Source organism: Gambusia affinis, linkage group LG15 (assembly GCF_019740435.1).
Source record: "Gambusia affinis linkage group LG15, SWU_Gaff_1.0, whole genome shotgun sequence".
NCBI lineage: Eukaryota > Metazoa > Chordata > Actinopteri > Cyprinodontiformes > Poeciliidae > Gambusia > Gambusia affinis.
The window spans coordinates 7,968,078-7,993,080 of NC_057882.1; the positions used below are offsets into that span (position 1 = coordinate 7,968,078).

At 39.6% G+C, this 25,003-nt stretch overlaps 1 protein-coding gene across 6 annotated transcripts in view; it reads right to left on the reverse strand.

The window, feature by feature from the left end:
* Window positions 1–25,003, reverse strand: part of robo3 (roundabout, axon guidance receptor, homolog 3 (Drosophila)) — a 183,300-nt gene that overhangs the window by 82,315 nt on the left and 75,982 nt on the right. For 3 of the 6 annotated variants that reach the window (XM_044140110.1, XM_044140109.1, XM_044140108.1), the window contains exon 1: window positions 12,017–12,575. The exons of the other annotated variants lie outside the window; for them this stretch is intronic. In XM_044140110.1, the coding sequence (XP_043996045.1) occupies window positions 12,017–12,083 (67 nt within the window). In that variant the 5' untranslated portion in view covers window positions 12,084–12,575. Of the gene's footprint in view, window positions 1–12,016; window positions 12,576–25,003 lie in introns of those variants that run through there. 6 annotated transcript variants of the gene reach the window in all.

Below are 25,003 nucleotides of genomic sequence, written 5' to 3' on the forward strand. Positions count from 1 at the left end.
TTGAGTCTATGAGCAAAACACATAAAGTCAAGGTTATGGAGGCTGACAAGGTTCAGCCCACTAAATGTCTGGATTGGGCCAAACTGTTTTTATATACCATTATACAGGAGATATATGTTGAAACAAGATGTTGTGATTGGCTTGTGATCGAATCTGTTCTACATTAGAAAGAGCTCACAACTAACACCCTTAGCAGGAGCTAATACAATTAGTAGGAAACAATTTGAAAGATAATGGATGGATGTTTACACTGACATCGATGCATCTTTAACTCCTTGTAACACACCATGCTAGCATATTTCAGAAAATGTTTTGATCAAGTTAGAAACTGGAGCTCTTACAACTCCTTTCTGGTTGGCATTTCTAAGCAGCAACTGCACAAACACCAGCTTTTTTAGCTGTCTCTGTCCTTCTTATCCTCAATTTTACTTCCTCTTGTCATTTCGTCATCTATTTCAACGTGTTCCAGTTCAAACTGAGAAAGCTGAACATTTCTTATTGCGCAGAAAATACTGTTCTTGTTCAAGAGAGCTGGGACCTTAGCACCTCGCACACGTCGTCCACCCGGAAGGAACTGCAGCATAAACAACGTGGTGAGGTCGGTGCGACAATATTTTATTTTCATTTAGAAAACTAAACAGCCAACAGTTTTCTTGTACTGTTGTTTTTACGTCATAAGCACGTGCTTCTCAAATAGAGTATATTGACATAACTAATCATGGATCCCTTTAAAGCATGTATGCCATATTTTCTTTCCTCTATTTCTCAATCAATCAAGTTTATTTGCATACCACATTTCAGCAACAAGGTAGTTCAAAGTGCTTTGCATCATAAAAACACAAAATACAAAGTCATGAAAGGCACCATGCAGTCAATTAAGAACTAAAACAACTATTCCTCTTTCATAAAACACAGAAAATAGGTAGCTTTTCACCATCAGTGAGTTTTCTCACAGGACAGAGACAGTATTTGTATTTGAAGTCAACAAAATATTGTGTTCTGGCATTTATTTCCAGCAAAAGGCTGCACATCGATCAATGCCAGCTTCATTTTTGACTGAAAACATTTCAGCCATCTGACAATGTGGCATAATAAATGAGGGAGCCTAAATCATATCATTTCACGTAGAACTGCTTTGGAAGATGCCAATGAGCTTGAATCAAGTATGAAGAAATATTTAAAAACGCTAATTTGCCACTTAGATTTTAAATTACATGTATTGAATTACCAAAAATTGTTCAAGACAACTCCAGGAGTTGCAATTCAAACATGTACGCTATTGATAAAGTGGATGATCTGATGTGAAAAGGACGTCTTTTTTACATCAGCAAATACAATTAACGCAATATGAATGAGTAGGGCTGCTGTAATTATCTAATCAACAATCAATCATCAAGCTGAGACGCCACAAAGAACACAGGAAAGCATCTCAAGTGCCTGCTAACCCTCCAGTCACTGCTTGTACATCAACAACATAACACAATAACAGCGGTACCAGTAACAATCCCTTTTCACATAAGGAGCTGTCCCTGTCAGCTCTGGAGTCAGTCATAGACAGCTGCTGTCAAAACCCGTCAGCTACAGAATCACCCTGATGTGCCGCGCCTGAGAGCGCTCCATTATCAGCTGACTTGATCTCACACCGAGCTTCTAAGTGTCAGACTAACACAAATATTCCCCACCTACTGACACAGTCATGGAAACAGCAGCAGCTCGACCCACGAGTTTGCAGTTTTCTCACAGCTTCACAGTGGACTCCTCTGGGGCTGGCAGTGCAGGAAACCTGGGAGGCTTGAAGATTTGCCTGACTGGAAGGAGCTTTTGGTTAACATTACGAAAGTCTGGGCCTTTAAATGTTACATACTCATCTTTAGCGTATGTACATACTCCTAAACAGGAAGTAGTAGTTCATTAATCAACTGATTAATTTATCAATGCACCCCTACTAGGAATATTGCTAATGACTTATACACAAACAAAACTACACACCATGTGATAAACCCCAAAGTGTTATCCAGATTTAAACGACAGTGAAAGTCTTGGAATTGTGAAGAGCACTAAATGTAGCAAGATTTTAATTTACTTAATGTGAAATAGGTTTCTGTGGCAGAGACCCGCCCCGCCAACGCCACCGGCCCCCAATAAGATCACAGCTTATAGTAATTGAAAGTGTTCACAGTTAGGCCCTAGGATAAATACTAAGTACTGATGAATAATTTCTGAACACAACTGTAAAAGAATATAAAACAGAATGTTTCTTTTGTCACGTATCAAGTATCTTGCTACTTGATCCGATTTGCATAAAGACGCAGCATTCAGAAAACATATGAAACATAAATAGCTGCAGAAGCCGTGAAGTCTTTTTCTAACTATTTGAAAGATGGTAATGACTTTTAATTGTGTTTATACTGTACAATAACAGCTGTGTGAGAACCCATCTGGTAAAACGTATGGCACCTGCCACATCGAGGTATATTATTACCTCTCCACTGTCATGAATTACATAGTTCTATAGAGCTGTTTTCATGTCGTTTCCAACAGAGTTGAAATGATTTCCCACGTTGCCTCATTCATTGCCTCACACTGTTGAGTGAGTTTGACAAAAAGTTCTTCTAAAACTTTCTAAAGGCGTATTAAAAATCCTTTAGCTGTCATGATGTTATGTCATGGTGTCCTCATGGCCCCATTGACTTACTTGTAAGCATTTTAAGGGTGACATTTAAAGTTTTACAAAGAGCAGCATGCTTTAGGTCTCAGTTAGATAAAGGAGACATGCCCAGGGAGGAGCTGCTTTTGTTCAGTCATAGTTCAGACAATCCCATTTTAACCTTACCAGGACAGACAAGGTTTTGACAAACAAATCAATACCTGGGCAAACTCTGTGCTAGAGATGCAATGAGAACTGAGCTGTTAATTCGAAGAAAGAAAAAAATCCTGATCAGTAAACACCCCTAACGAAGCACAACCACATAACACTGACAACAATGGTGTTTGGTGTGGAAGTTGTTGCCGTGGTGAAGAAGACTCTAAACCTAGTCATTTTTAAAATGTCAGGAGGAAGAACAGAAGCTGTATGGCGTCTCTACAAAGGTATTTAGACATGTTGGCTTTTTATTCAGAAGGCTGCAATAAAGAAAACAAAAGCTGAAGTATTACAGTGAAATTGTTCTGTTTTATCCTTTGGAAGAGTCTCATTAAACATGCTGGATCAGGAAGTAGTCAATTTTAAATCTCTGTTAAGTTAAGTGAGTACAAACTCTAGAGGCTACACACAAAGACTGCTATTATTATTATTGCCAATTCCACCTACCGTGATTATAAAAATGTGAAATACCAACTCTGTACTAATTATATTGTTATTCAAAAAGGCTAGTAAAAATCCATTATAACTGCACAGGTGTGTACTACTGACTGCTCTCCCACACGATGCAACATCACCTCTGACATTTGAAAAAGGGATAAAATTGTAAAACATAAAACATTTAATGTGCTGTCAAGAAGCAGAACTAGTAGAAAGTAACGTAAAGTAATAAACTCTAGAATTGCGCCGTTCACGGTGGCAGCCTATTGGAGTAGCTCTGCTGCGTTAATTCAAATGTGTTTCATTTGCAGTCTTCTCTTCATATTTTTTTGGTCAACGCGTAGCTTTCTCCGACAACTATTCCCTCTGGTTTTGGATGCTGAGAAGTTGGAATGATTTTTCTCTTGCTCTTTTACTTCCAAACAGCTTCATGATGTGTAACTACGGCAACAAGGTGGGGATGTTTTCACTAGTAGGAGCTGCTGATTAGCATATCTATTGCGCACTACCTGAACTTTGGACCCAAAACCAAGAGGAGTTGACATGAGATTTTATGCAGAGCAGGACAGAAAGAGCAGAGAGAGAAGGAGGAAGTTCAAACCATCTCTTCCATCCATCATTATTGGCAAGGATCAAATCCCCTACTCCAACATCTCTGCCTAGTTTAGAAGAGCGTCAACATCAAATCAGATGGGTTGGGAGTGCTAGCCAACTTGCCTGGATATTAAGTTGTTAACAAGTCATGAATGCAGCAAATAAAATAAAGTATTTTTGAATTAATTGAATAGAAAGTGATCAAAGGTAAATTCAGTGTCCCTGTAGAAAGCTCAAGCCAGATAATGCACTACAGTGTGTGTTTAAACACAGAATCTCTTCAGCTCCACTATAACTGCTTATTATGCCAAAATGTTTATAATTACATATTATGTTTGGTTAATTAGCACAAAACTAATAGGGGGAAAAAAATTTAAACGAAGGCTTTATTTTGAAATGAGAATTATATAAATTAGTTAAACCGTATACTGTAAGTGTTGTTTAAATGTCAGAGGTTTTTTTATTGTAGGCGCAGGTGACGCAAATTAGGGGAGGTGTGAAAAAAAAAAAAAAAACCTCTACTGAAAGATTAAAAATGCAGTGAGAATATTCATTCATTTACACAACTGTGAAAATAAATCTGATTTTACGAGTAGATAATATTTGCCATGTACTAGATAATGTTTCTTTTTTTGTGATACGAGACTAAAGAGGGTATAAGTCTGTGTATTTATTTTTGAGTTTAATTTAATTAAATTAAACTGCTGGGGTGAAAATAAGTCCTGTTCTGACACAGGTGAGCAGTTATACAATGTGACTCCTCAGAATGTTCATTTCTCGCTACAATGAAGGACAGACAAGCATAGGACTAAGCTGCCTCCTGCTGCAGTGGGATGACAGTCACTGGTGGTTTGCTGTACTCCATGTCTATTTCACAAAATGAGCCGCAATAGAAAGATAATGGTGGGGGCCATCCATCTGTCTGTAGCCTGAGGAGGGAGGCTCAGGAGGGACTGTGTCAGCCTCCACTACCCCCCTCAGGCGTTTGCCCTTTAGACCTTTGAGGAGAAGAGAGAGCTGACTTGTGCTGTCAGCAGCGACTGTTAAAAGGAGGTCCAGCTCATTATGGTGACTTTTGATCAGTGCCCAGCCGTGCAGACTCTAGCACCCCATCGTGTCTTTAATGTGCGCCTCTGCGTTGCAGAGAGCATTAATATCAGAGGAGACGAGCATCTATAGGCTTACAGAAAGTGACAGATCGTAGCCGACATTGTTTCTTGTTTTATTCTTTCACAATCGAAAACTCCAAAAATGTGTCCTGGTTGCATCATAAAGATTGTCAGACCGTTGCGTAATGGATATTTGGAACGTTGGAACCTGGAAGTGCTATTTTTAGAGGTCTACCTAACCAGTGGACTGTTCAGTGACAGGCATCCCAGCGACATGTCTCAGCATATCTAACCCCAGTGTTTTTACCTTATTTCAGATTTCCAAATTTAGTACTGTGACTGGAAACATAAAGCTAAGCATCAAAAGTTGATGCTGTGATGACAGGAAATGGATGTTTATGTCTTAGCTTGGACTTGTCAGAAAGCACTAATTAAATTTTTTTTCCTTGAATACTCTGCAGTTACTCCTGTGGATATAGCGCAGCTATTGACAGACTAATTGATCTGTGAAGAACAGATGGGCTGGCAGGTGGGGGAGGCGGACGTTACGCTCAGCGTTTGTTCTCCAGAACCACTACAGCGGTTTCTCCTATGTCTCTATTTTCTCTCCTACAAACAGAAATCCTTAATGTGCCAATCGAAAAGCAGCAGTTCCTACATTGTCGTGTTGTAAACAGAATCAAACTGAAGAGTATCCATCCATCCATTTTTTGTTCACCCTTGTCCCTTAGTGTGGTCGGGAGGGTTGCTGGTTCCTCTCCAGCTACGTGCCGGGCGAGAGGCGGGGAACACCCTGGACAGGTCCAAACTGAAGAGTATGTGACTGAATTCAAATGTAGCCATTTGGAATCTATTGGTTCTGGTTGTCTTTTAAAAGGTCTCAAGGTGACCTGGGTTGTGAATGTAGGGTAGTATTTTAGCTAGCTTTAGCTTTTTAGCTAATTTAAACTTTTACATGGGGTTTTGCATAAGAAATGCTACCTTAGATCTAACTGCTAATGATAGCCTACATGCTGTTATGTTATGCTAGCAGTTCTTTTTAGCTTATGGCTGCTCCATTTAAATCAGATATATTCCCTTTTACATACACACTGTGTTCATCCCTTTCATTTGACTTTCAACTGATTTCTGCCAGATAGACAGCAGCCACTATATAATGAGCCTTAGGGATCATCAGGATCCTTGCTTCTTCTATTCAGTAGATGTTTATCCTGTAAAGTGACTACAGTTTTCCCTTGCTTATCAGAAAGACATGCTCCTCTTTCGAAGATATTCCAATCCCAAAATGAAGTGGAAAATAAGTATTGCTCTGTTAAAGTTACACTGGGCAAACTCCAAGCAGCACATCTGTTAAACAGCTAACTCCAGGCTAGATACCTGATTATTTTATCTGCTTTTTTTATGAAAAAGAAAAACTGAAAAAATGTGTAGTGTTGAGTCTATTTTAGTGAACCTAAATTGAACCTTGTAAATTAACCTAGATAATTTTTTCAAACATGTAGTATTCCGCAAAACAAGCACCTCAAAACTACTATTAAAGCCACAGTATGTAACTTTTATAAACAATATGTTTTTTACATATTTGTTAAAACTGTCACTGTGTAATGACAGTACAATATGAGTCAGACAATCAGTGAAAAGATGGAGCTGCTCCACCTCCTCCATGAGCTTCTGCTCGTGTTCTCACTAAAACCAGGAAGATAGAGCACATAACACCAGTTTAAAAGTCTCTCCACTCCTCCCTGTAGCTTAAAGAATAGACTTTAAAATACTGTTGTTAGTTTATAAATCACTGAATGGTTTAGCACCACAATACATTAAAGATCTGCTGCTGTTGTATCAACCTTCCAGAACTCTCAGGTCTTCTGGTTCTGGTTCTGCTCTGCATCCCCAGAACCAGAACCAAACGAGGAGAAGCGGCATTTAGCATCTATGCACCAAAAATCTGGAACAAACTTCCAGAAAACTGTAAAACAGCTGAAACACTGACTTCCTTTAAATCTCAACTAAAAACCCACTTGTTTAGAGTTGTATTCAAAACGTAATCAATTGCAAATTTATTGACGGAATCTGACTTAATGTTGTGTTTTGATTGTTGATTCTATGTTGCATTGTGTTTTTGTGTTTGATTTGATGTAAAGCACTTTGAAATGCCTTGCTGCTGAAATGTGCTATACAAATAAAGTTTGATTGATTGATTGATTGATTCTGTTGCCATCTGAAAAGTGCACCACTCCATAGTAAAAACAACCAATCACAGCCAGTAGGAGGGTCTTAGCGATGTCAATCAACATCATGTACTTGCTCACTCCAAGTGAGAAAGAAGCAACTTACCATTCCAGAAAAAACGTTTATCTGCTGTCATTGGTGGCCAGACTAACCAGCATTCACAACAGGCTCTGCTAGCTACAGTGTAGCAAAGAGAAAGCAGGAAAGTGGGAGGAAGGATGAGCAGAGCCACACAAGATTGTGATAGAGAGCACTAAGACCCGCCTCTTCGCTCTGATTGGTTGATCCTAGTTAGCACTGGGAGGACTGGGAGAAAGTATGGGTGCTCAATTTTTTTCACTGATTATCTGTCGTACCATACTGACATACATGACATAGTTACAATTTCAACAAATGTATAAAGAAATAGATTTTTTATAAAAGTTACCTGCTGCAGCGTTGAAGTGCTAAAATAAAAAATAAAATAAATGGTATGCTTAAAGTTACTGTAACCATTTAAATGAATAACAACTGAACAACTCTTACCAGCTACCAGGGAACAACATCATGCCAGCTAAGTTTTCACTTTCTGACTGAACTGACTCATGTCCAAATTCCTGACCACCAATAATGAAGAAAGAAGTCTGTAAGTGAACTCGGTAACTGTGCGGTTTCAGGCACATTCCGCCCCACAGCACTTCCGTCCCTAATGGAAAGGGGGTTGCAGAATCAAAACCGTAATTACAGCGCGGGTGCCATGGTTTGGTGCACCCTGTTTGATCTGGTTGCTGCTGTGTTTGCGGACGCACATGAGGCAGCAAGGGGGTCGTTGCAAACCCCAGCCAGGAAGTCCCTTCGCTGAAGTGCCTGGCAAACACATGGTCCCTTGATGGTCAGCGGGGACGGAGAGTGCTGTGTTGACTGATGGAGACAGAGATGACAGGCAGACAGCAGTGTCACCTTACTGACCAAACAGTCTAATGAGCAGAAGACTGAAATGTGACTCTGCCCCCACAGGAACAGCTCCATCAGATATCAACAGGAAGCAGAAGATGAGCAGGAAGGCTGACTCTTAAGGTTTATCCCAGGGAAATTCTGTTCATTCCAGAAGCCTGTTAAAGCACATGTGAATAAGACGCTTTAAAAAGTACAGATGTTAGCATCTTAAGAAAGCTTGTCGGTAAAAGGAGTATGCACTTGTTTTTAAAGGCAGTGTGAGCGTTGTGAAGGTGAACCTGAGGAGCTTTATTCCTGTCTATGTAGTCCCCGAGGAGCATGTGAAGTCACTGGAGGAGCTTTTTCCACAGGTGCTGAGTTCATCTGCACTGGTTTCACTGCCTGTGTTTACAGCCTTGTAAAAGGAAGCCTCAGCAGTGGAGCGCCACCAGATGAAAATGCATCGTCACTGGCTCTGTCACGTCTCTTCTATGCAGCATCATAGTCGACCACGATCTGATGAACACGTTCAGTCCTGTCCGAAGTTTATATACACGGTTTATAGGCATGAATTAGGGCTGTGTAATAAGAATTATAACGGTATTTATCGCAACAGACTCATGGTCAATGAGGGACAATGTTGGCAACAGTAGTAGGAGTACGTCACTAAATCAGTGGGTTGCCAATTCGACTCTGCCTCTGTTGCTGTGTCGATCATTTCAGGCAAGCACCGTACGACGCCTTTAGCCGCTCAACTTCCTCCAGGCAAGATAAGAAAGGTAGGTGGTACCAACTTCTTGGTTACCTAGTAACAACTTGTTGAGTAATATACACAGTAGCAGTTTTATGTTGCCTTTAACGTACTTGAGTGTACTTCACACCTTGGAGGTTTGCGCATACTCAGTGCAGACTCAAAGCGAACATCCGCGGGACACGTTCAAAGAATTGTGGGTAAGAGAGGAAAGTTCTAGTCACTAGCTCTGAAGTATTTTGGATATTTAAAACAAAAACACTAGCAAATAATTATCAATATCAACTGATATGAAATACTTCCATCATGACACTTCTGTTGTCTTGCCAATTGGCTTGATGAAGATTTGTATAGCAAATTCTCACCTCTTGTATGGCAGCACTCACGGGATTTACCTATAATCGCAATGTCTTTTAAAGCCCATCCATTCATCTATAGCCACTATCTATACCCACTGATCCATGCAGGGTGGCGGGGGAAGGGCGCACACAGGACAAACAATGATCCACAAACTCATACCTGAGGGAAATTTAGGGATCAGCCCAAACAGCTGCACATAAGCACAGGCCAATCAGAAGTGTCCCCTCACACGATCAGCATCAGATTAAAGGACCCTAGTAAAAACACTCAAGAACCTCCCAGAAACCACCGAGGCTCAGGGCAATTAGAAACTGGAAGCTGCTGGAATAGCAAAGAGAGTTTTACATTCCTGCCAACCAATAATGATGCTCCGGCTTCAAAAACTACCTCTAAGCCCAACGGACATTTGCAGCTGCCCACATGGACAAGCCACTTACCTTCTGCAGAGATCATTTAGCATAAATCAAAAGAAACATCAAATTGTTTGTTAGAAGTCATGTGTTTGGAAGAGTTCAACTACGCTAGAGGTGGTCTGAAGGATAATCTCCCAACTGTTAAACATGGTGTGGTAGACTCATGCTCTCTGGTTATGCAATGTAGATGGAATAATGAAGAAGTAGTATTGCTGCCACATGTTTCAGTCAAACCTCAAAGAGGTGCACAATCAGCAGGTCAGGATTTTTAAAGGTCGGTGATCAGTAGGCCTGTCACAATAACAAATTTTTGCAGGATTATAAAATTTTCCCAGAAGTTATTGTGATAAAGAATAATGTGGATTTTTTTTTCAGACCATTTTCAAGTAATATAATAGTAATGGCATAATAATGCAGGGATACATTCTCGACGGTTAATAAACTTTTAGATCTTAATGAACATTTAACACTGGAAGTGGAAGACATTTTAAATAAACAAATTAAATAAACAAAATGAATCATGTAGTTTGTGTAAAAAAATAAAATAAAAAAATGTCCTAGTTGAGACCAATGCACCAGACTGAAGACTTTTGTCATCCGGTTTTTGGTAGAGAAGAATGAAAAAAAGAGGAAAAACAATAAGTCATGGATATGGAAATTATTGAGTTTGTTTTAATTTATCATGCGATAAACTAATTAATTGCTTATTGCGAGTTTTGGCGATAAGTCAGAAAACTGTATTTTAGAATATACGTCCCAATGAGTCTTGTTTGTCAGATTAAAAGTACCTTCAGAAAATAACGACCTTTTGTGCAGGTAATAAGGAGTTGTCATTAACCCCACATTTCTGTTTTAATTTTATTTATTTTTTTATTGGTCTGATGTAATATTTTAACTTAAATGTCTTGTTTTTATTACCTGTAAGTGGAAAATTCTCAGAATTAACATAAATAAATGCTCTTAAATATCAATCTGTGAGAAATTAAACTGTATAATGTGTCTTACATGCAAAGTTCCTGAAATAAATGAATATTTCAGTAATATTCTAATTTAGGCAGAAACCAGTTTAAATTAGCCATTGAGAGGTCAAATATATAAAAAATAATTATTATGGAAGCTTTTTGCTGCCTGCAAGACTGTATATTTTATTCTTGTGTGAATCACTTTTTGTTTTAGAAAAATGTTTTATAAATACTGATCAGGGGCCAAGTTCAGTTGGTTGAATGTTGCCATGAAACATTATGAACTGGGGAAGAAACTTTCATTCATTGTTGATGGATTGGATGAAAACTGCCACGTAATCTTTCCCTAAATATTTTTACATTCAGATCTAATCCATGTTAAATATACTGAACATGTCAGATTAGCTAAACAAAACTAATCTAATTTTAGTTCTAATGTTTATATATATATGTATGTATGTATAACAAAATAAGGACAATGACAGGGACAATTGGTTTAGGCCATAAAACCCATCATGTAGGCCGGTGAGGGATGAAAGCATCACCATCATCATAAGGCTTTCACACTCTAGTAAACAGACAACAGAAGCTTGTACTCCTAAAAGCTCAAATTAAAATTAATGTATGCCTGTTTTTAATGATGGTCAATAAAAAAAAGACCCATTAACCAACATGAATCAATACTTTCTATTGAAGTCATGCCACAAGGGATTCACTCAGGCCCAGGCCAGGCAGTCAGGATCCAAATATCCAAACTTGCTCCACAGTCAAATCAAACCTTTAAACCATCAACGACAATCCTAATGTTGCCACACTGGCCAGCAGGGCTGGATGTAACGTTTTTGTCTCAATGCTCCATTGTAGCTATGATAGGCCAATCTCTTCACCTAATGGGCCTGATAATAGTGATAAATGTGTATTTCTGTGGGGAGCAGATGTTGGTGTGAAGCCGGCGTCCCCTGGGCAGGACGCGGGGTAAAGCTGCATTTGGGCCGCTCTAATGTCTGCCGGTTTAAGTGGTCTTTAAATGACATCACCAAGAAGGATTATATCTGCTGACATAAACCAAGTGACTGACCCACTGACTGACATTTGTCTGCTTTTTAACTTTTTACAAATAGAGATCTGAAAAGTGTGGCACATATTTATATTCAACTCCCTTTCATCCCATACCTCAAAAAAATAAAAAATAAAAATCAAGTGCAACTGTTACCCAAAGCTGCAGGACCACTGAACAGGGTGACACATTTGACAATCAAAGCACTTTGTGATGTCATAAAACTCCGACAAAATCTATTCAAGCCTGTATTTTTCAACGTGACAGTGCCATAAAATAAAAAGTTTAAAGTTCAACACAGAATAGAGGCTCAGCTCCAGCTTACCAGACGCCAAAGTTTCCAGAGCAAAAAAAATCAGCACAGGAACCAAAAGCAGGCTGCTCTCCATCATGTGCTGAGATTCTTCATAGGTAGACCAGGCTGCCGACAGTCCTCAGAGCATGCACACTGTGGGATGTACAGTGTGGCTGTTCAGCAGCAGCGACCCTATATCCAAAAGGAGTCCGAACGATCTCCAATCTATGGGGAGAAATCTGCGCAACCAGCAGCATCAAACTCCCCAGGCAGCATCCTAGACGCTGCAGGGCGAAAGCCAAAGTTCAAACATCCCACACGGGTAACTTTTCTCCCGGACTAAAGTCTCCGATTCGGTCCGCACTAAAAAAGCAACGCGCAGGTGGTGAGAGGAGAAGCGGCAACTAGCCTCCGCGACCCGTTATTTAGGAGAAATATTGAGAGGGAAATTCCTCCGCTGTGAGACAAACAGCTCGGAGGGGAGATAAAGTCATGGCGGAGAGAAGAAAGAGAGCCCCGGTTAGACACACAGCTCCATCCCGCTCCTCTGTGCTCAGCTCCGCTGCAAGGACTGACTGAACTACAGCCTCATCACAAAGCGTCGCGCGGTCCCGGAGCAGAGCGCACAGTCACTAAGCTGCCGCTGATACTCAGACAACTTCCGGTGGGACTTTCAAAAATAAAACTATACAGCAAGAAAACGGAATTAACATGACGGTCGGCCTACAGAAAGAATCACAGAGCTTTCATCAGTCACTACATACATTACAAACATAAAGTACATGTTTTGGTGACGCACAGAGCAGCAGCTACAACCGTGTTCATAATAATGTCCAAACTAACATGTTCTATTGTGCGTTTGGACAACATGGCCTATTGATTAATTAGTTTGCTTTTGTTTATTGATGAAAATAAATATTCGATATTTATGATACTGCAAATATATCATAAAGTTTATGTTTAAGTTGTGAGTCATATTTTTTATCGTGTGCGCGAACAGTTGGACAGTTTTACCTCCTGCTACTCTTTCCTTTGTTTACTGCCGCCTCATAATGTTTAGCTTTACAACCCAGAGCCTCGTTATAGGGCCAGCACACTCAAAATTAGACTTCAGTGGAATAAAAGTTACTTCTCAAGCCTTGCATGATGACGTGAGGGAATGGTAGTTCACCTGCAGTGCTATGAATCCCACTCTCTGGACCAGACCGGATCTCATTTTCTAGGGTCACCCCTTCTTTTACGGTACTCATCCTCCTGAGAAATGGGACCATCCTCAGAAAGCGGACACATGATTATTCTCACTGACTCCTACTTTATATGCCTGCATATATCCTGCAGCAAAATCATCTTTTTTTTGTTTTGTTTGCTTGCTATGGAAGAAAAGAATATATCAAATGCAGTGAAAACAATGTATACTTTGCCCTTTTAAAATGTGTTTAAAAGGGCAACTGTATTGCTAATGTGCTTACAAAATGGGTGAAATCCCAGACTTTAGTCACAGAAATCTTCAAACACTTGCAGTTAGACTGCAAGTGAAGTAAGTATGCCAAAATGTATGTTTTTCTTCCCACAAGAATCAAACATCGCAATATATCAAATTAGAATCATTTTTGTGTTTTTAACATATTCCAACTGAATTATTTTGACTTCCTGCTACTTTTTGTTTGCTTGTTTTTTGACATACAAAAGGACAAATGATACCAAAATCTACATGGGTAGATATCAGATCCTCCCCCATGTTCTAGCATTGCTGTGAAGGTAAAATAGATTTAAAAGAAATGAAACTGATAAATAGCTATATGCTGCGGTTCATTCTGATTAACCATGTCTATGGTCTATTCCGGTCATCCCCCACAGGAATACTTTGTACACCCAACCTCTTAGAAACAGTTCTGTGGTCTTAGAATTAGAAGCAAAAGTGTGAAATGAAAATCACTCCAAATACAGCATCAGCAAGCAATTATGAGATCTGAATGACCAAGGTCACAATGATACATTAGGTCAGTTCTGAAATCTAAGGGATCAGTCCTAAAGTGAGACCTAAACTGAACTGAAAGAAAGACAGGGAGCCATTTTAGTGACTTCATGTGGCATTCAGGACCAACTGCAGCCATTAGAGGGCAACCTGGCTAACTCCAACACACACAGCCTTACATCTATCCAACAGACATATGATCAAAGTGTGTGTTCACCCTTCAAAGGGATAAAAAGAATAAAAAATAAGCTACCTTGGACAACAGACTTTCAACAGAGGCACCTCTGCGTTTATCCGTTTCTGTAATTTCAAATTGTCACCCGGTAAGGTTTAAGGCTACACCACATCACATGAAAGGCGCCGCTGGTGGAACTGAGTTCAAAAATATCTACGTTGGTTTTGTGCTCATTAAAAGTTTAAAGTTATCCAATGTTTTTATTTTTGCACAGAAAAAAAGCAAAGGCAGAGAAACATGCCTGTCAGCTGTCTTCCTGACAGTAGCTCAGTTACATTTGATGGATAGTGTTTATGAATGTCAGTTTTAAAATGCCTTCCACCGTTTCTAGATGTTTATTTGTTGTTGTTTTTTTCATCCAGTTATCAAGATAAAGCTTTTAGTTGCAAGTTGGAATTGTACGTGTAATAAATATCATAGTCACCGCTTGTGAAAATGAGTAATGGGTCCGGCAACACCGATGCGTCAGCGCATGCGTCAAGCCCAAAGACAAAACCCCGTGTCGGTGCACGTATTGCTTTCAGCAAGTCATGTGACCAATACAGGAATGGTTTCGAAATGACACTGGTGCGCCAAACTGTGTTTATAAGGAAGCAAATCTGTGAATGGGATACATTTGCCAAGAGAATTCTTGATCTGTTACGGTACAGCGTCAACTATGGAGCGGCCTCCAGGCAAATGAAAGGTTTCGTAGTTTGGGACCATTTTGATCTTACATCAGAAAATAAGGTATTGGTTATCACTTCCTTGTTGTTTCATCCGATTCTTTTCAGTTTCTACTCTATCTGAATCCAAATCCAGCTGAAACTGACTCTAAGTTTACTTTCATATTATATTCTGCAGGTTAAGCGTTGCATATGTTTGACAGAACTGTCTTATTTAAATAAATCCACCTCCTCAGTGCTGAGGCATCAGAGGCCAGGCATCAGAATGAAGTCCCAGATACACCTAGGATAAACTCAGGTATACAGCCATTCTACAAATTACTCAGTTGCTTTTTATAAATTATTTCATATAAATGTATTGTTTACTTAATTTTTTTCTACAGCAGGAGACATTGTGTCAAAAAAGCGTAACAGACTAAATTTCAAAATGTTGGAAAAGCTTATTTTTTTGAAGGAAAATTTGTGAACCCCTCATTCCAAACACATTCACTTAAATTTTCACTTTATGGTACATGTTCACAGTATTTATTGACTGTATCTAAGAATATCAAATATAGTTTGAATTTAACTGAAGATATGACATAATACAAGATATAATAAACAATAAAATACAATGACTTAAATCTTATTGTGTAGTCTAGGACAGTGTTTCCCAATTCTAGTCCTCACGGCAAACTGCCCTGCATGTTCAAGGTTTCCCTGCTTTAATGTGCCTGATTCAAATGATTGCAGTTCAACAAACGTTTGTTAATCAGTCATCAATTGAAATCAGCTGGACAGAAGAGAGGAAATACCTAAAACAACAGTGTGCCTGGAGGACCAGGGTTGGGAAACACTGGACTAGGTTATCAAATCAGTCTGTCTACTACGTTGCCTGTAGAAATTTTAATGTCCAGCAGGTGTCAGTATTCAGTGACACAGTATTGGCAAAGTTTTGCTATGGGTCGAAACTCTTCATGACACCTCATTTACCCATCACAAGTGAAAATAATAACAATAAGAGTAAACACTCACACATCATGTTTCAGTTATTTCTGGCGTCAATAAGCAAGTAGTTCCGGTGTAAAGATGTTTAGGTATATATCTACTTGACATGGCGCCACCACACGGTCAAATCACGTCGTCTCAGCAGCCATGCCCTCCGGGTTGTGCGCAAGAAATTATCCAATGATATCCAGCTGCGCGTGCGAACAGTAACAGTACAAAACACGCCCTTTTGAAAGCAACACATGCTCCCTCATGCCATGTGGCCGGGGAAAGAATTTTTCAACGCAAACAACGTGGCATTAAAAGTTTAAAAATAGAGCTAAACATAAAATATACATAAAATAGATTAGACAGGCTAAAAATTAAACAAAGATACAATAAAATTAAAACTAATCTAATAACTACTCAGACAAGTCCCCAAGAAAACCCATGACGGACAACCAAGAGCTCGTCCTGCGGAGGTCCATGAAGACAGACGTGCCACTGATTTGGTCCCGTAAAGATAATACTACCACCACCACACCATTCATGGATGCTGGCCGGGTTCGGCGCAGAATGTACATGTGTCAAAGGAAAGCAAGCTTTACTCGCTTCCATGTTAATCTTTTTTCATGTCAGCTGCGGCTGATTGATTCTTCAAAGGCTCTTGCTCCACTCCGTACGTTTTCCTTCATTAATATTGATAACAGTGCAGTTAAGACTCTACCTCAATATATCTAGAACTAGCCTTTTCTTTTTGAAGTCACAATATCAAATATGTGGCCGATGACAGCAGGCTCTCAAAGCTGGTATCCGACTGGAAACACAGAAGGGATGCAGACAAAAGTGTGAATCCAAATGCAAATTTGCCTCACATGTAAAATACATTCAATCTTTCCAACTGGGCTGCATTTACAAATCAGGCATTAACATAAACAGGCACGAGCCTGTACAAACAAACCCAAACTTCACTTCAGAATGTCACTATTTATCTGCACACCGGCTCCCCTAGAAGTTGATGGAAAGCGAAAAGTAATATCACATGCGCTTGAAGATAGGGCAAGCTGCAGCCAATGAAACTTGACACCGCAAGAGCCTCAGCTCTGCAATGGAGCAATAAGCAATGATTGGGTGGAGGGCTGTTGAGCTGAATAAATATTAGGGGTCAGGCAGACGTAGTAAACACACGGCTCTTGACATTTACAGAAATGCTTTGGATGGTGGTATGCATCTGGCGCTGCATACTAAGATGCGCTTCAGCACATTCTGCCTCAGACTGCTTCAGTGCATTGTGTGCAACAGAAACAGCTCCCCTTCACCGAGGTCAGGGGGACTGAGAATAGATTCTCTCCTCATGGGTTAACAACATTTTAAACGCCCCTGATATTTCTTTCATGTTTTATGCATGTACATGTTTAATTTAATTGCAGAAACTGATTAATTGAGCATCGCTCTGTGATTGAATAAAACATGATGAGGCCCTCCGCTAAACGCGTTTCCGCTCGTCTGTGACTGATGCTCCCACTTTGCTGCCTTCGTCAAACATTTGCCGTGGCTGTCAGCGGAATCAAGTACTCCATGAATTTAGACTAATTATCCACATTAGGTGCTGAATTACAATGACAGCCCATCAGCATGAATTGGTGCTATGCAGCATACTCACAGCTGAGCCATACATCATACAATCACTCCCACTCTGCATAAACAAAGAGGGCGTTTTAGAATATTGCCATTCAGTTAAAGGGGCAGCATCGTGTTTTCCAGGCACATCGTATCATTTTACAGCCAGTGACTATTTTAATTTCACTTGTTAAAAGATGTTATACGACTTAAAAGCAATTTTACTTTGTAATGTAATTCCTTGAAATTGGGCCTCTGTCTCTTTAAAAACTCCTGCTCTTTCTGAAACTCTGCCTTCAAGAAGTCATCACAAGCTTTTAGCAAAGTTTTTACCAGCATTGCACTAAGAAGTTTCTCTCAGCAGACTCTCGGCTCCACCAGGTATTTGCTAATTGCTGCTGGCTAGTCTGAAGGAGTTGATTAGGGGAGTTGCAGGGACGGGCTGCTCTGTGAGGCGGAAGCTCGTAAGATTGGAACCTGCAGGGCTGAGGAGGAGCTGTGCCTCAAAGGCGGCGCTAGGTCCAACCAGGCGTTTTGCACAGCTGAATGGTTGCCATGGGCGATTCAGGGATTTCTCAAACATGCATGAAAGAATCAACCTGGTGTGTTTTAAGTAACGGAGTAACATTATAACAAAATATACAGCTCCAAAAGGTCAAATTTACATAGATACTGCCTCTTTAAATCTATAGTAAAGATTTTTACAGAAAGCACCAAAAGGTATTCATCCATCCAGAAAACTTCAGGATCAGAACCATAAAAAGCTCCACAGTTCATATCATTTAATCAATTAAATTTGTATTATTTAAGGTTTTTGTTTTATACTTGATTTTGACCCAGGTTTTAGTTCTGTGGAGTTTTTTTTTTCTCCCAAAAATAAAATAAAGATTAAAAAGCTGCTTCAAATTTCAACCCCTGTGTCTGATTGCTAATTCTCCCTCCTATGGCTGAGCAGCTACTATAGGCAGTGTGGTTATTCAGGACTGTAGGCCTGATTGAATGAGTAATTAATAAGCAGAAATATCAAGCACCCACTTTTATTTCCTGGGAAAATCCAGCATTGGTGGTGAATGAAGTCTAATGAGGAAATCAAAATGCCACTCGGGTATATTACACACATCGTTTTGAGCTCCAAGGTAATCAAGCAGCAAGTGAGAGTCCTCTTCACATACACCTGCAGGTTGTTGGAGGGTTCGAGTTCTGTTGCACATTTTTCCATGGGCACAAGTCATCAGATGGATGGGTGGATGACTGAGTCAAGCACTTCCCAGCAGAACTCCCTTTATATTTTCATTTTTATAGTTACATATGGTTGCTTTGACTTTTTACCATCTTCTGGAGGTGAAAAGAAAAATAACATCCTCATAGAAAATCCTGCAACCCATGTAAAGCTCCACGGATCATTCAACGTGCCGGACAAAGGCAGGGAGCAGCACAGAGTACTGGTGAAATGTAGCGAGGATTTCTCGTAACATTCAAAGAATCTGTTAAAAATTAGACTTGCTGCAGGTTACGAAGGGATCGACTGCCCATGATTCAGTCAGTGACCTGCTGTCTCTGCGAGGCTAAAAATCTCTAAGGCTGTGTCTAATGAGGATTCCAGCTTTGTGATTGACTTTATTGATCCTGTTGTTGGGGTGATAATACCCCCTCAGAAAACCCCAACACAGCAGACGATATTCTCCAATATAGACTAAGAAAAACAATTCGGCATGGATCTTGTGAAATTGAAGTACACCGAACTAAAAAAACAAACTTAGGCTTGTTTTTTTATTTTTCTTTGCGTGGTTGTTCACATTACTCTTTAGAATATTACCTACGTCTGACTCCAGTGTGAGCTGTTTGCGGTTCCAAAGCTGACCCAAGTGTACAAAAGAACAATAACAATGACATCACACACACACACACACGCACACACACACACACACACACAGGATGCTTTGTTCCAGGAAACATGACATAAATAGGTGTATTTAGTTTCTGTGTCAGCAAACGCTGAGGAGGAAATGCAGAAATAACAAAAGAAAAATCCTGCATTCTGGTATTTTGTGAAGTTTTGGAGCCAGGAATGATGGAACATGGATGTGAACAACAATCAGTACTTTTAGGGTGACAGGAACTCTGCTCTCGACGCCTAAAACAGGAGTAATCTCCGCGAAGAAGCCGTATGAGTGGTGGGTTGTGTCGGATTGCAAAGGGGGCAGATTACTGTTGCTGCTGTCATCCATCTTCCTAAATACTAATACTTGCTGCCAATACACAGCTATGACAAATGGCTTTGAAAAGTGATGTCAAAGTCACAACATTGGTTTTTCCCTCTGGATTCAGTAGGATTGGATACGAGTTGGATTCAGGATCATATATGATAAAATTTGACTCAAAAAATCTGATCTGAGTTCTCACACTTACTCTGAAGTACAAAGCAGATGGCATCTTGAATTCCCTAGCCAATTTATTGGGTACACCTTATTAGTCAGTCCCTCCATTTTTTTGCGATTTTGGAAATTCACACAAAATCAACACGTCCTCACATTTCTTTGTGCTAATAAAATAGTGAGATTATTGCAGATTGCCCTCAAACGTTGTCAAAACCATTGGGTTTACTTGACTGCCAACTCCCGCCTGTAGGTGGCACTGTTTTCTACTCCTACTACACTGCCTGACCCGAAGTCAAGTTGTAGTCGATTTGTCGAGTGACAAAAGTCAAATTTTTCATCATAAGTGGAAACGTTGTAAAGAACATTTGCTAATATTTCTGAATTAGCTCAACAAAAATAATAATCTTGATTGGCAAAAAAAATAAATCACAACAACAGTCATAAATGTACGTCTTAATTGATCGTGGGACAGATTCAACAAGGTGACAGAATATTCTCCAGAGATTTTGGCTGATAGTGCTGTAGATTTGTCAGCTACACATCCATAATATGAATCTTTCTTTCCACCACATCTAAAAGGATGGATTTGAGGGCCACCAAACCCTTTCCTAAGGGATTTGGTGGTAATTTTTTTTAAATTTTCTTTAGTATTATTGAATTGAGATCCAGTGACAGTGGAAACCATTCAAGTACAGTGAACTCATTGTCAGATTCAAGAAACCATTTTCTGGTCATTTGAGTTTTGTGACATGGTGCATTATCCTGCTGCATGTAGCCGTCAGAAGATGGCCACTCTGTTGTGACAGAGGAACTGACTCGGCAAGCAGCAATAAGTAGGTAGGCTGTGGTTGTTAAACAAAGCTCACTTGGTACTAAATGGCACATGGCGTGACAACACTGTCCCACCACCATCTTCATACTTTTATGCTGTTTAAGCCAAATTGTTTCTCCGTAACCTGAATGTTGTGTCTGGATTTAAGAGCGGTGAAAGAATTTTTATTTTACTTTTTTATTTTTCAGATTGGTAAGGCTGTGTGACTTAAATAAGGCCCGATTATGTTTGTTTAATTTTTATCTTAATTTGACGAGTTTGTCTACAGATTTGGAATTTCTTGGAGATAAGTTTTAGAAAAATACACAAGAAAAATTCTGCTGGTTTGATTTATGTTTTTGTTTTGATGTACAAAAACATGATGGTGTAGTAAGCTATTTAATTTTCTTTTTTCAGCATTGTGTTTTTTAAATTTTTTTTTTTAATTGTGTATGGAAAGATTGAAAATGACCTAAATACATCTCCATAGCATTATAAATATTATAATAAGCAGCAAATCTTAGCTGACAGGCGGGATACTTGTCGTGGAATCTGCTGCTTCCTCAAGGTTTAGTGTCCTGCGTCTTTCTAGATGATGTATCCTCGTACATTGGCTGTAACAAGTAGTTGTTTGAGCTCCTGGTGCCTTTCTGTTATCCTCTGTCAGTCTGCCCATTGCCTCTGACGGGTGTCATCAACAGGATGGCTTTTTTTTTTTTTTTTTTGTTTCCCAGAGAACCGATTCTCACTGGATATTTTCTTTCCATCAAACCACTCTGTAAACCAGAGAAACGACTGAGTGTGAAAATCCCAGTAGATCACCTGCTTCTGAAACACAGCTTCCACATTTAACTTTCCTTTTGCAGTTTAAGTTTTAGTACTTTAGCACTCTCCCGAATAATTCCTTGATTAGTCAAATGTGTGTACTTTTTTCAACCGATTACTCCCATTCCCCACCGCCTTCAGTGGAGCCATTCCTGCTCACATGATGCAAATCCCAGCCGGCTGTTTTCCAGACCACTCAGTGATTGTGCTAACTGGTAAAAATTTGTATCAGTTTGCAGCGTTGTGTAAGATGCTCTGTCAGGAAGATTGCTTCAAATTTGATCATTTTTATGGTCCATGATTTCATTTTAAACATTGTTGTGAAGCATTGTGTTCTACTATATTAGATAACAGTTTGCAACAATGACTGTTGGATATAGTTTAAACATTGCTGTTACAACTTTGCTACACATTATGCTGCAGTTTATTCCATGCAAAGGTTTGTAAAGCTACCACCACATAATCCAAAAGGGACTTCTGAGTTTCTCTTTTCTCGAAAGGCAAATTTCTGGCAAATTACTTCTGTTAGTTGGTTTGTTTGTTCAGATCCTGCAGCCACAGCAGTCATGTGGGAGGGGTTGGCCCAACACTTCCTGTTTAATTTTGTCCATGATGTCACTGATTGCACCGCTGGGGTCCAACCAAATGGAGAGTTTTCTTTTTTGTATGGAATTGTTTATTCTCTTTAAAGCAACCCTCTGAGTTGCAAATTGGATTCATAATTGAATCTCAACAAAGTTTTGCAGAGACTTTGTTGTTTGGTTTGCCCGATTTTCTAATGGTGGAGACTAGTGAGGTGCAGTTGTGTTTCAAATCTGTATAAAACCAGTACGATTTTATAAATTGAGAACTTAAAAGGGCAGGGAAAACTATATACACTCCACCAAGAAGAAACTTGAACCGACTGCTGATGATGTCTGTTAATCATCTTCCTTGGCATTTTCACTAAACTACCCCACAGGAGGCAAGAGGTTTGGCCTTGAAGATTTAATTTTGAAAAGAATGATTGAAGGACAGTTTCTATTGTCTTCACCGTTTCTAAATTCACTGAATTGCTGCTTAGTTAGTCGTTGATTTATCATCTATGTTAACGGTAAATCGAAACTGGTGTCTTTCAGACTATAACAGTGTTCTCATAAATATGCATTGCTTGTTCATGTATTATTATTGCTCTAAAACAAAGCAGCAGACATTTCTTTTGACCGGCGGAAGCCCGGAGACTCTGTTACCTTTTCCAGAACATTCTTTCCTGGCTATGAATCCGTTTTATGGACAGCAGTGATGGAAGGTCTGATGTTGTTGAGAAATTTCAAGAGGTAAATTTATTTTTTTGTGCTTACATTTAGAGCTGGTAAAGGACAGAAAGCATCCCACGCAGATTTGTGGACTGATGTCTGTTAAAGTCAAACATTAGCATTTTTTAAATGCCATTGCTTAACACATTGTCAAACACTAAACATCGTTGAAAGAGCTTTTTTTTTTTTTTTTTTTCATATTTGCTCTAACCTTGGGTTGGGATTCGGGCTTCAATCACTGATTTTTCACCTGTGAACGTTCCCGCAGCAGCCAAACACTCCCCGCATGGCCAACCGCGGTGGAATATTTAATAGGAATGTGAGGCTGGAATGCAGCTGTGCTGCTGCCAGCGCTTAAGGCAGAAAGCAACAGTGTGTTAAGACAGAAACAGCAGCACACCATACAGTCACTCACATGTAGGCGAAAGCAGGTGTTGATTGATCTGATGGTGCATTGCGCCGTGGATGATAATTCCTTATTGTTGATTGTTGGGAATCAGCGAGGCGGAGAAGCAGGTTTCCATATATTACTATTAAATTCATATCACCTGTATCTACAGCCATTCATATGAAACCGTCCCATCTCTCTCCTCCATTACTCTCAATGGGAACCCCATATGTCTCCACCTTTGGTGACCCATCACCGCTAATAGGAGCACCGACCCTCTAAGAAGCTCCAGCAAATACATTCTATTATAGATTAATTGATTAAGAGGGTGGAGCTGCGAGATGACAATATATCTCTTTATTGATCTGCCTTTCAATGAGATTGGCTGTTACCCAACCTCCCTGTGGGAGAGGGAGAACAAAAAAAAGAGATGGAAAGTAAGAAGAGGAGGAGACGGTAAAGCGTCGCCTCCATTACAGGAGCAACTAATTTCCTGTTTCCTTTGTTGCCTGGATTCAGTTCCTCAGTGCGAGTGAAAATTATGAGCAGTGGACTAATGCACATATGCCGACTGAAGTGATTTTTCACATTTATTATCTCACTCCTCACCGTTTTCCTCTGTAGGCTTTCTCTCGTCTCATTATACTCAGATCCACCTATCCAGCCTCTCTTTTATGTCTCAAGACCTCTTTGTCTTTCCCATTTCCACATAATGAGAGGCCCCCCTATTAATTTTGGGGCTGTGAAGCGAAACGTGCCCTCTGTCGACCGGTTTCCCCCAACACCCTTCTGCATCCCCCTCGCATCCAAAACGAAGTGATATGGGTGGATGAAGATAGAGTGGGCAGGGGTGTCCCCGTCTGTTTGCCACCACACATCATAATGAGCAGGGCAGATTGGAGTGTCAAAGGCGACATCAGGTCTATCTGGTGGGGCTCAGCCATTCAACTGGTTTCATAAAATGATTGGATTTGGTTATGAATGGAAGGGGGCAGATTTGGAATCTGTAGAGTGTGTAATAAGAAAAAAACAAACCATTCATGACTTCTGTTTATGAAGTTAATTTATGATCACAGGAGTTTTCAACAATACTCACCCATTCCTTACTGAGTGATTATTATTATTTTTTTTCCATTATTATTATTTCACCAATGCGTTTCTTTTGACTGAATTTCATTTTCATGTTTTAGAGAAGACCCAACCAGAGTCCTGGCTTGAATTTGAGAGAGAACTAATAGACGGATCTGAAGATTAGGGTGATTACACGGAGGACTTGAAATTCATCACCAACAATAATTCATCAAAATACCGACAGGGATCAACAGAAAGCTGAGCAGCACTTAGAACAAGGGTCTGATTGGTCATTGAGAAATGTATAAATAATACTGAAATGCAATTTTAAAATGAAAATATGAATAGTGCTGACTTTTTTCTCTTTAAAACAATTTTACATTATTATCGGTTGTTGAAAGGAACCAATCTCACTTCCTACAATAAACAAACTTCCTGGTTAAATGAAAACACTTTATTAAATTTAAGAAAAGCCTCAAAATGGCGATTTTTCTTTTTTTAATCACCACTGGTGATGCATTTGGACTGGAAGCACTGTGGATGTGGACGGACTGTGCATGTGTGTGTATAGGTTTCTGTGTGTGTGCGTGTATTTATATTAATGTGTCCATGTTTATTGTACGTATTTTGTAGGTGTGTATGTATTGTTTCCATTTGGCTTAGAAGCTTTTCTTAATTCAGAAGTGAAACAGGAAATGGGGAGATTATTTATGCCACTGTCTGCAGGATGAAAAAGAGGTGAAATTAAATAAGTTCAACTTCTTCAAACCTTTTCAGACGGTCAACAA